General features: G+C 40.1%; 1 protein-coding gene across 1 annotated transcript in view; it reads right to left on the bottom strand.

The window, feature by feature from the left end:
- CCDC158 (coiled-coil domain containing 158) overlaps positions 1-11,374 on the bottom strand; it is a 63,753-nt gene extending 52,379 nt beyond the window's left edge. Inside the window, exons 1-6 of the mRNA XM_061145200.1 lie at positions 11,256-11,374; positions 7,206-7,423; positions 2,532-2,641; positions 2,091-2,418; positions 1,659-1,735; positions 611-721 (exon numbers count right to left, since the gene is read on the bottom strand). Coding sequence (XP_061001183.1) covers positions 611-721; positions 1,659-1,735; positions 2,091-2,418; positions 2,532-2,641; positions 7,206-7,423; positions 11,256-11,325 — 914 coding nt within the window. The 5' untranslated portion in view covers positions 11,326-11,374. The remainder of the gene's footprint in view (positions 1-610; positions 722-1,658; positions 1,736-2,090; positions 2,419-2,531; positions 2,642-7,205; positions 7,424-11,255) is intronic.
- Positions 11,375-12,950: the final 1,576 nt, after the last annotated feature.

Raw genomic sequence — 12,950 nt, 5'->3', positions numbered from 1 at the left:
CTGAGTCATGTCTGACTCTCTGCAAACCCACTGACTGTATAATTTATATATATTTACACACATGTTCATGCTCAGTCACTCAGTCATGTCTGACTCTTTGTGACCCCATAGACTATAGCCCTCTGGGACCCTCTGTCCACGGGATTTTCCAGGCAAGAATACTGGAATGGCTTGCCATTTCCTCCTCCAGTGGATCTTCCTGACCCAGGGATCAAACCCACGTTTCCTGTGCCTCCTGCATTGGCAGGTGGATTCTTTACTACTGAGCCACCTGGGAAGCTCATCTACACACACACACACACACACACACACACACACACACACACACACAGAGATAGATAGTGTGTGTGTTTGTTTTATCCAATCAGTTGAAATGTAGACAAAAATTAAAACATCCATACCCCAAGAGGCCCAAATACTTGCCATAATACTTCTGATATGGTTATAAAGTATTATCCATATGTTAAATAATCTTTCCCTTTCACTTGAATGTTAAAATAGTTCTTGTGAACTATTAAGCATTTTTTAAAAAGATCTTAGAACAAAAATCAATAAAAAAATAAAATGAAGATAAATAGCTATCAACTTCAAACCACCAGGACACACATACTGAATGATTTCCAATTGACTCTGGATGCTGTTGGCTTGGCTCCGAGCACTGCTAGCTTTCTCGGTGAGTCCTGTTATTTCAGCTTCATGTTCACTTATTAACTGTTCAATCCTATAGAAAGAATGTGGTGATCGTTATTTGATACAGATTTTGCTTGATAATGAATTATTCTAAAAATTAATGGTTTTCCCCTCTCTCACATTTGGTATTTTGTTTTAGCTTTGTCTATATTATTCTTTTTATGACAAGTATCTAGCTCTGGGAGTTGGTGATGGACAGGGAGGCCTCGTGTGCTGCAGTCCACGGTGTCGCAAGGAGTCAGACATGACTGAGCAACTGAACTGAACTGATGACAAGTGTTTAAGTTAGATACAGAATCCTTTATCCAAATCCTTTGGGAGCCAGTCAGGCTTTGGAATTCAGAATTTTAAAAAAATGTTATCATGGTAATAAAGAATAGTACTAAGTACCATGTGACTTCCCCAGAGAGATCTACGGAAGCTCTGTCTCAGAAGCCAGACATCACTAATGAAACGGTAGGTTTTTAAATATTCACAGTAAATCATGAAGACTATAAAAAGCTTTACATTAGTTCAGATTAGGTTTTGCCAACAAAACTGACACAGTATCTAATCTTGACCAAACTGTAGTCAGGTGCTTCTCGGCACTTAGAAGCCTAGGCTTAGTAAGAATTTTGCTAAGTCAGTTTAGTGAGAACCTCCCAGCCCATGCCTCCTCCTAGTAATTTTCCACCCACTGACCCCCTCACCCTGCTTCTTGGCTATGAATCCCCATTTGCCCATGTTGGACTGGGAGTTGAACCTCATCACTAATTCAAACACCTTTTGCAACAGTCTTGAATGACATCTTCCCTCCTTTTCAAATAAGTGTCAGAATAAATTTTTCATTAACATGAGTTTGCTACAAATCTATGAGAAAAAAAAAATCTGTGTTTTAGAGCTTTTTAGATATTGGAATTGCTGATGAGAGATTGTAGACTTGTGCTATAGTTTCACTATGATCTTCTATACCTCAGCCAGAAACTTACCTATCTTGATGTTGCTGAAGAAGTAGTTCCATTTTGTTCTGTGATTCAGATTTCAGTGCTTCAAGCTGATCCTCTACCTGGTTATAAAAAAGAAATATTGACTGAGGAACTGGTAAATCTAAAGCTTGGAAAATATAGAGATTTTCTAACTAAAGGAATGCTTTAGAAAGATGCAAATAGAAGCAATACTAAAATCAGATACATTCTATCACTGTACTTTATTAAATCTTTTACAATGGTTATACTCATGAAACTATACTGACAAGTTAGCTCCCTTTATTAGGAAAGATCACTGTGGAAGTAACTTCCGCTATTTTAGAGAACAAAAATGAGAACTTGGCTTACTTTGAAGAGTTTTAAAAAATTATATGCCTTATACTATTGTCTTAATGAATTTTAATATAAAATTGACATAGTGTTCTCACCACTTACTGGAAATATCCTCCCTTTAAGATAAGAAATCTCTGTGTCTAATTCTCTTAGGATTTTACTAATAGCTGAGGCCATGCTTCGGGAGTGGATGGTAGACATGCTGTCATGTTCAAATACTTTCTTGCCTGAGGCTTCTTCAAAGTCAACTAGGACTGATCGGATTTCTTGAAGCACTCCCTCATGACTAAGCATCATCTTTCTTAGCTGCTCTATCTGTGTGCTGCTATCTTTCAGCATATCGTCCTTAAGGCATTTGGCAGCTTCAAGTTCATGAACTGTATTTTGAAGCTGATTTCGTAAATCCTCCTGGGACTGACTCTCCCTTCGTCTATGAAATAAATGAAAGAAAAGAAATAATATTGATAAAACTGAGATTCACACAAGTGATTTTACTCTAGAAAAAGTAAAACTTTAAAATAATTTCAGATAACGAAGCCCAACCTGATGTCAGCCATGGCATCTCTCTCCATCTGCATCTCTTGAAGTTTTGTTTGCAAATCAATGACTGATTGTCTTAAGTAAAACTTTTGTTTCTCATGCAATTCATTGCTCTGGAAAAAAAAGTGTCCTGCAAATTAGTCTTCATCAGAGGAACATATTTCCTTATAGCTAGTAATTTCCAAAAATCTATATACCAATCATTTACTTTTTTTAAAAAACTGTGTGTCTTTTTAAAGAAATTACTAATATTTATTTGGCTGCATTGAGTCTTAGTTGTGGCACATGGGCTCTTCACGGTGGTAAGTGAATTTCTCTCCAGAGCAGAGGCCTCAGTAGTTGCAGCTTGCCAGCTTAGTTGCCCCAAAGCATGTGGGATCTTAGTTCTCTGACCAAGGATCAAACCCACGTGCCCTGCACCAAAAGGCGGATTCCTAACCACTGGATCACCAGGAAGCCCCTCAATTGTTTGTTTTTATGTGTACTTCCTTCCCCCCTTCACCACTGTCTGGGGCCTAATTAATCATTTCTAACACAGATTTTTGGAATACCCCTATCAATCCACTTACTTTATAACCAAAACATCATTTCTAGGACAAATCTGACTTATAGCTCAAGAAAGAGATAGGAATAAACTCTATTCCTGAGGACAGAAGTGGTTGAAATTGTGTATACAGAAAAGTCAACCCCCACCTCCAACTGACTTAAAAAACTTGGCAGCAGACAAGTACCCATTCAAAAATCAAGGTGTTCTACTACAGAGAAATTCACAAAGATCTCTAAAATCAGGCACTGAGAGGTCTCCCAGAGAAACAGTTGACACCCCACCTAATTATCCCAAAGTAAAGCCATCAAGTTCTGCCCATAGACAGATTGCCAGCAGTTTTGTTTTTTCTCTACTGTTCATTCTTGAGTATGAACAAAAATCCAAAAACCACTGAACACTTGAAGGAAGATTACAAAATAAAAGAGAGAGTAAGATCAAACAAATGAGAAAATACCCATAAAAAAAGATCCAAAGAAACAAAAAGTGATAATGCAACAGTGGAAGGACATTTCCAAAAACTTGTATTAGAGAGAAATTTGAAAGACATTTTTGCTATAAAGTAAGAATAAGTGAAAGTGAAGTCACTCAGTCGTGTCTGACTCTTTGCGACCCCGTGGACTTGTAGCTCACCAGGCTCCTCCGTCCATGGGATTCTCCAGGCAAGAATAATGGCGTGGGTTGCCGTTTCCTTCTCCAGGGGATCTTCCCGACCCAGGGATCGAACCCAGGTCTCCTGCATTGCAGGCAGACGCTTTAACCTCTGAGCCACCAGGGAAGATAGGACTATGTCAAATAAGAGATCAGAGGAGAAGAAAGGGTTCCTGGAAATTAAAAATATGGCTGCAAACTAAAAAGTTGCAATAGAAATGTTGGAAGTCAAGAAATGCCCCTTTAAATAGAAAAAGTAGATAAAATTTTTGAAAGAAAAAGAGATTTAGAGGTTCAACCCAGACAACAGGAGCTTCAGAGAGAGAGAACTGAGAACAGAGAGAAAGAAACTGTCAAAGGAAAAAACAAACTGAATTCCTCAAAGCCCGGAAATTAAAGACGCGTGATCCTCGGGAGAGAAGCCATGACCAGACAGCATACTAAAAAGCAGAGACACTACTTTGCCAACAAAGGTCCATCTAGTCAAGGCTATTGTTTTTCCAGTGGTCACGTATGGATGTGAGAGTTGGACTGTAAAGAAGGCTGAGTGCAGAAGAATTGGTGCTTTTGAACTGTGGTGTTGGAGAAGACTCTTGAGAGTCCCTTGGACTGCAAGGAGATCCAGCCAGTCCATCCTAAAGGAGATCAGTCCTGAGTGTTCATTGGAAGGACTGATGCTGAAGCTGAAACTCCAATACTTTGGCCACCTCATGCGAAAAGTTGACTCATTGGAAAAGACCCTGATGCTGGGAGGGATTCGGGGCAGGAGGAGAAGGGAACGACAGAGGATGAGATGGTTGGATGGCATCACCAACTTGATGGACATGATTTTTGAGCAAGCTCCGGGAGTTGGTGATGGACAGGGAAGCCTGGTGTGCTGCAGTCCATGGGGTTGCAAACAGTTGGACATGACTGAGTGACTGAACTGAACTGAAAGGCACAAATCTACACACCAAAAGGGTCCACTGAGTCCCTTTTGGGACTAGCACAGTGAATGAAAAAAGCAAAAATCCACACCTATTTACGTTATAGTGGAATTTCAGATATAAAGTTTCCAAAGTTTCCTAAAGGTTCCAAAGATGAACCTCAACTAAGTAAAAAAATATCATCTACAAATGAACAAGAATCAGATAGACATCTTCTCAGTCTCTGCAAGGGAACATAATATTTTCAACGGATTGAAAGAAAATAACTTTCAATTATATCCAGCTTAAGTCATTTTCAGAATGAAAAAAATTCATACAATGTATGTCCCATAGACCTTTTCTTAAAGTTTCTAAAGATTTTGTGTTCTGACTAAAGGAAGAAATAAATCAAGAAAGAAGAAAAAAGAAAATAATAAATCCTGGAAATCATGGCTCCAACCAGGAAAGCAGTGATAATAATCTCAAGAAAATATTTTTTTAACTTTTTTTATAGTTATACAACAGACCTAAGAAAAAATTCATCTAGACTAGACAAAAGAACTAAAGAGTCCTGGGTTAAAGGAAGGTATGATAGAAAACCTATATGATAATTTTTTTAATAAGGATATGATAAAGGTAAATAGTATAAAGGAAAAAGAAAGACAATTGGGAACCACAGGAAAAACAAAAACTACACAGCAAAGGAAATATAAAAGGTTACGACCTGATTCTGCAGTTCACAATGTTTATATAGTCACTATAAGGTGGGACCCTCTATCTTTTTCTCTAACAGTCCAGGTGAATGGCTAGAGTAGTCTGAACTTTGGAATGTAACAGTGGAAATGAAAACATACTTGAGAAACATATATGAGGTGCACTGGGCGGAGTTGGGAGTGAAGTGCATGTCAGGGAAAACGCAGAGCTACCAAGAATGAATCAGGCTTTTGCCCTCCGCGACTGTGTAAATAGAGCACCACCCAAAGCTAGAAGAAGGGTTTGGGGGAATCAGAGATGTCATTGGAGTGGTGAGTTTATGGAGCCTGAGAAACCTTTCAAGTAGAAATGTCCAGGAGGAACACAGGGACACTAACTGGGTGTGGCGACCAGTTAAGAGGTCTGACCAGATGTGTAACTGGCACTGACATATACATGGCAACAGAAGCCATGGGAATCACTGTTACAATCTATGGAGGGTTTTGTTGGAATAAGAAAACTGAAAAAGAATGAGCTGGAGGGAAGTTAGCAGAGTGTGCTTCCAAGAGACCTAACAGAAAAGAGTGCTTCAAGGTGAAAAGAATTGTCATGTGCGTCAAATGTTGTGGAAGAGGCAAGTAAGATAAAGAATGTAAGGCACTGATTAGATTTAGCATCAGTGCTTACCCTACTGTGGCATATCTTGTTACTATCATTTTCTATTTTAAATACCTCAGCCATAAGACTGTAAACATGCACATAAAAAGGAGGACATCTTTTCCATCTCTATATATCCAGTACCTAGTATAATATCTGTTACATGGAAGGTTTGTGATAAATATTATGTCTCCAAATAACCCTGTTATTTACTTACTGATACAACTATTAATAATTTATTGGGAGCCAGTCAAGTGTCACACACTCTGCCAGAGGACAGATGTGGAAAATTAATTAAGGCATTATTTCTATTCCTCATTGGTATTTCTGTGCTTCACCCATCTATCTATCGATCATCAATCCATCTCTATTAGTGTACTTATCATAAAGTATTGCCATTGTTTGTTTATATGCCCCCTCCCTTCGAGACTATGAATTTATGAGTCCTATCTTATTCATCTTTGCATCCTCTGTACATAACACAGTGATACCTCTTTTCCAGCACTTAATAAACTTGCAGAATTCTTAAGTGTTTACACAGTCTGATGAGACAGAACAATGCATTGGTGAATGCAATAAAAAGCACTAAACAGTACAACAGACGTGTGCACAAGGAGCAGTAACGGTACAGAGGGGGACACGCCTACTGTGTCTAGAGGACAGGTTTCAGAGAAAAATGCTTGAGCTGAGTCTTGACTGAGAGTAAGAACTGCCAGGTAGACAGGTAGAGAAGGGGGAATGATCTGGGCAAAAGCGTGAGGGTCTAGAATTGTATAGTACATCTAGGGAAGACCATGTAGCTTGATACTGCTAGAATGGAGGATATATATAAAGAGCAGGTAGCAGAAGAGGCTAAAATGCACAGGGAAAAGTTGGATTACAAAGGCGTCTGTGCAAGTTTGACTCTAAGCTATAGACTGCTCAGATGCAACATGCAGTTGGAAAGCTGACTAAATCCAGCTTGATTCTACATAAGGTCCACTTGAAGTTTTTATGGATTAATCTCTAAACACTATTTAGCTATCACGTATACACACACATCTAATATCTGATCCCCTACCACTGCTTTGAAAAGAAAAACCTGCTATCATGATAGCAGCACAGCAGGCTTGAACCAATTATTAATTATAATTGTAGCTGAATGTCATTAAGCATAACACTTTGAGCTATTCAAGTTTCACTATGATTACACCAAGAGCACAGCAAAAGAATCAATTTGCAACTCACTTCATTTAGTCTTCTCTGCAAATCTTTGACTTGATGTGAATATTCTTCCAAAACACGCTCAATGTGTTCCTTTCCAGGGTAAGGAATGACTTTTCTATGAGAATCAAGTTCTACTTCATATTTAGGGAAAAAAGGAATTTGTGTTATAGTCCCAGTTGAAGATGTGTTTTCAATTATTGTTCCACGAATAGATGACATAAAAAATGGACTTGAAGAACCTAAATATTAAAGAATTAACCAATTAATTAACTGAATAATAAAATAATTTTGTGGTGAACAATTATACCAGGTGATGGCCTTATTGAACCCTGAAGGAGCTCAAGGTCTCATGGGGAAAAGAGACAAGTGATAGTTGCTCTGAGAGAGAAGGGCGCAAGGTGAAAAGGAGGAGCAGGATAGGAAAGATGGGGCAGTTTTACTTGCTAGTGATCAAGTGACACTTGTGTTGAATGAGCCCTGAAACAGCTATGACTAATGAAGTAACCAGCCTGTATTATAACTCAGTATGTATGAAGTAACTAGTATGTGTGGTAACTAGTCTGTAGAGTAACTCTATGGCACTGTATCTGAATTCAAGTTTTCAGTATGAACTTAAAAAAAAAAAAAATCTAATTCCAAGTTTTAAGACACTGGACACCCCCAAACACAGTGTCACTTCAGTAGCAATAGGCACACGAGATCCTGGTGTATGATTACTATTTCCTACTAAAAGGAAACCAGGGCTCCTTAGCAAATGACTGATTCCAGGTCTGGTGGAACAGGAAAAGTACAGTGTGAGTCACAATTAAGAACCACTACCTTTATCAGGCAGAAAAAAAAATAAGTATTGTAGGAATAAGAGAGTGACAGTGCTAGAAGATAGCAGGCTGGATTCCAGAATCCCAACTGTTCTTGGCAGTAAGATCCAAGATAGGAAAGTGAGTAGCTGTTAGCAGTTCAGTCATTCAGTCATGACCAACTCTTTGAGACCACAAGAACTGCAGCACACCAGGCTTCCCTGTCCATCACCAACTCCAGGAATTTGCTCAAAATCATGTCCATCAAGTCGGTAACACCATCTAACCATCTCATCCTCTGTTGTCCCCTTCGCCTCCTGCCTTCAATCTTTCCCAGCATCAGGGTCTTTTCCAAGAAGTCAGTTCTTCCATTCAGGTGGCCAAAGTATTGGAGTTTCAGCTTCAGCATCACTCTTTTCAATGAATATTCAGGATTGATTTCCTTTAGGATGGACTGGGTGGATCTCCTTGCAGTCCAAGGGACTCTCAAGAGTCTTCTCCAACACCACAGTTCAAAAGCATCAATTCTTTGGTGCTGAGTCTTATGGTCCAACTCTCACGTCCATACAGGACCACTGGAAAAACCATAGCCTTGACCAGACCTTTGTTGGTAAAGTAATGTCTCTGCTTTGTAATATGCTGTCTAGGTTGGTCATAGCTTTTCTTCCAAGGAGCAAGCGTCTTTTAATTTGCATGGCTGCAATCCCATCGGCAGTGATTTTGGAGCCCCCAAAAATAGTCTCTCACTGTTTCCATTGTTTCCACATCTACTGACATGAACTGATGGGACCAGATGCCATGATTTTAGTTTTTTGAATACTGAGTTTTAAGCCAGCCTTTTCACTCTCCTCTTTCACTTTCATCAAGAGGCTCTTTAGTTCTTTTTTGCTTTCTGCCATAAGGGTTGTGTCATCTGCATATCTGAGGTTATTGATAATTCTCCCGGTAATCTTGATTCCAGCGTGTGCTTCATCCAGGCTGGCATTTTGCATGATGTACTCTGCACAGAAGTTAAATAAGCAAGGTGACAATATACAACCTTGACATACTCCTTTCCCAATTTAGAACCAGTCCATTATTCCATGTCTGGTTCTAACTGCTGCTTCTTGACCTGCATACAGATTTCTCAGGAGGCAGGTAAGGTGGTCTGATATTCCCATCTCTAAGAACTTTCCACAGTTTGCTGTGATCCACACAGTCAATGGCTTTGGTATAGTCAATAAAGCAGAAATAGATGTTTTTCTGGAATTCTCTTGCTTTTTCGATGATCCAGCAGAAGTTGGCAATTTGATCTCTGGTTCCTCTGCATTTTCTAAATCCAGTTTGAACATCTGGAAGTTCTTGGTTCCCGTACTGTTGAAGCCTGGCTTGGAGAATTTTGAGCATTACTTTGCTACCATGTGAGATGAGTACAATTGTGCGATAGTTTGAGCATTCTTTGGCTTTGCCTTTCTTTGGGATTGGAATGAAAACTGACCTTTTTCAGTCTGTGGCCACTGCTGAGTTTTCCAAATTTGCTGACATACTGAGCACAGCACTTTCATAGCATCATCTTTTAGGATCTGAAATAGCTCAACTGGAATTCCTTCACCTCCACTAGCTTTGTTCGTAGTGATGCCTCCTAAGGCCCACTTGACTTCTCATTCCAGGATGCTTGACTCTAAGTGAGTGATCACAGCATCGTGATTATCTGGGTCATTAAGATTTTTTTTTGTAGTTCTTTTGTGTATTCTTGCCAACTCTACTTAATATCTTCTGCTTTTGTTAGGTCCACATCACTTCTGTCCTTTATCGTGCCCATCTTTGCATGAAATGTTCCCTTGGTATTTCTAATTTCTTGAAGAGATCTCTAGTCTTTTCCATTCTATTGTTTTCCTGTATTTCTTTGCATTGATCACTGAGGAAGGCTTTCTTATCTCTCTCTGGATTTCTTTGGAATTCAGCATTCAAATGGGTATACCTTTCCTTTTCTCCTTTGCCTTCTGCTGTACAGATCAAAATGATTGAGTAACTAGAGTACAGAAGCCATGAGTCTGAGACCTTAGATGGATCATCCATGAGGACAATGACACTGCAGGATGATGGTGTGCCTGGGGCGGGATGACAGTCCATGAGCTAAGCACCCATGTCCCCACTGGCTGAGGGATATCATGCGGGTGGGGAGGTGAGCAACGGGAATGAGCAGGGTGAATGGGTCTAGTACGATGGAGGTGCCAACAGCATGAGCATCCTAAGAAGCAGAATTTTTATGGAATAAGCATGTGAAGACAAAAGTCTGTAAGCAGACCAGTGGAACAACAGACCTGTAATTCAGAATAAGCTCTGGCTGCATTCTTTCAGACGAGAGAGACAAGAAGGGAAAGCAGGCAGGGTTGAGCAGTCACCCGCCTGACCGCCACAGAGCTGCGTCCCTGCCATGTGCTGTGGAGACCATCCTTCCAATGCCCCATTCCCAGCGCGTTTCCTGGTAGGTTCACGATGGAAGGTGCTGGCAAAAGACCAGAAGGCCGTAGGCGGGAAGAAACTGAGGGACTCTCCTCTCTCCTGCCTCAGACGGGCTTCTGGCAGTGAGTGGTGGGTCCGTCTCCAGCAGGCAGCCCTGACCTCCTGCTTCTACCCACGCCTTCTAACAGCTCCTACGCTCAGGGTCCTTTTGGTTGAGCTCTGTGTTCTTCCATCTCCCGAGAACCTTCTCGGCTCTTCCAACACCTGTCTTATAAATGCCCTGTGTTAAGTGCCGCCTATTTATTCCACCAGTTTCTATCTTCCTGTCTGCTATCTGCTGACTGACATAATTTTCATCAGAGTCGATAGGAGGCCTGAACTAGAACAGTAGCCGTGGGAATGGAGAGGTAAAATGCATTCAAGAGACATGTCTGAAACTACAGAAAGCAGGACGTCTTGATTGGATGTGGTGGGGAGAGATGTAAGGGAAAAGCAGTCAAAATGATGCAGAATTGGGGCCTGGGGCAGACTGAGGAAGAGAAGGCATTTAGAGAAATGGCATGTGCGGAAGTGCCTCAACATGGAAACAGTCTTCAAACCAGAAAATAATGTAAACACATGCTAAAATATAGACATGCTATTTTTAAAAGATTAAACAACTTCTTCCTTATAAAGCAGAATTATAAATAATCTGGTAAACATTCATGAACAAGGTCTGTGACCTGCACAGTTAAACTAAAACATACTAAAAAACAGTGGCTTGAATGAATATTATGAAGGCTGCTTAGTTCTAAGTTTCTCCCATTTTTGTTTCATAAAAAACACATACCTGCATTGGATGGGATGCCACTGCTTGACAAAAGATGTTCATTTTTGGGTTCACAAGGTTTTTGTTCCATATTAAATATTTGCTACCTCTTCTTAGAGATCTTGAAATATGAATGCTTCCCTATTTAGTTCTTTTAGTTCTTATCTATAAAAGACAGGGATTTAGTCTTTATTAATATGGTACTATGTGAAAAAAGTTCACAGAGGAGGAAATGACTATATTCACATTTGAAATTTAATAACAGGTTTTCACCAGGAAAATATTTACACAGAAATATTTTATTATTACATAAAATTAGTAAGTGAATAGAATCTTATTGCAAAACTTGTTGATTTTAATGGCCAAGTGGTTTATTAAAGATAACCCGAAAATAAGAAACACTTTTAATTACTACATTATTAGCACTCTAATCTGGGGCAGACTTTTTTCTCTTCTTATGTCTCTCTCATAAGTTACATTGTCAAATAATGAAAGAAGGCACTTCCTCAGTAAGGAGTCACAAATTGTGAAGAAAATTCAAATTAGAAATCATTAATAAAAGGTAATGGAGGAGGGCATGGCAACCCATTCCAATATTCTTTCCTGGAAAACCCCATGGACAGAGGAGCCTGGTGGGCTACAGTCCAGGGGGTCACAAACAGCTGGACAAAACTGAGTGACTGAGCACAATAAATGGTAAAAACTTCCTGGATATCAGACAGTGCTCATAATTTTAGATTAGGCCAAGAGGGGACTTTGGGGTTTGAAGAACACTGGTAGAGGCCTGATTCCAAATCTTCTCCTTATCCTCTGAATATCCATAAAATCAGCAACAGAAAAAACCCAAATAGAAGCACATGGGCTCCAAGCCCTCAGCATTCCCAGAAGACAGAGAATGTCACAGCCTTCAAATTATCTGTTAGCAGAGGGAAATTTTTTTCCAAAAGTGCTCCCACACTCTACAGACCAGCACTACAGGCCTGTGGGTGTGGACAGCGGGAGAGGAGAGGCTGAAAAGGAGCAGAGGGCCCAGAGGAAGCACGGGGCGCCCCCAGAAGGCGAGCAGGAAGAGCCAGGTCACAGCACAGGCTGGAACATGACAGTCTCCAGCTGCGCAGTTAGGGCTTAAAGTGGGTGGGCACCAGGAGCATCTGCCTCAGAGAAGAGTGTTTCTGAGGGAGACTCAGGGTCTCCCCTGGAGACATCGCAGGAAAGGGAAGACGGAAATGAGACAGGAAATTTTAGGAACCAGCAAAAGCAAAAAGAAGCAAGATATGCCAGTGCTCCTTCTACCCTTCCCACCTAATATTCCCCCACCATCCATACAAGAGAATGCCCGGAAGACAGCTCTCTCAGACCAACAGTCCTGTCCACTAAATAAACAGAAATAGTTAAAAATAGATCACATCCATAATCCATACAAAACTTCCACAAAATATCAGAAAATGTGGATAAAATCTTTTCTGCTCATAAAAAGTCCCCCGAACCCTCCCCAACAACAAACATGAACTCAATGAAAGCTGTAACACAACATTCCAAGCTGAACTAAATATTCTCAAACAAGCATTTGGGAATAATGAAAAGTCACCCTTGAGTAAGAATCGTAAAATGTAAGAACATAAGTGGACAAGAAACAAAGAAAACAAGCAAGTCATCAGGAAGAAATGAAATGAGAGTTGCCTGAGGTAAGGAAAGAGAAGAAAAACACAGACTTAT

This window comes from Dama dama, chromosome 6, assembly GCF_033118175.1.
Source record: "Dama dama isolate Ldn47 chromosome 6, ASM3311817v1, whole genome shotgun sequence".
In the NCBI taxonomy this organism is placed as follows: Eukaryota; Metazoa; Chordata; class Mammalia; order Artiodactyla; family Cervidae; genus Dama; species Dama dama.
The sequence above is the reverse complement of the archived record's forward strand: the minus strand, read 5'-3'. Positions and strand labels throughout refer to the sequence as shown.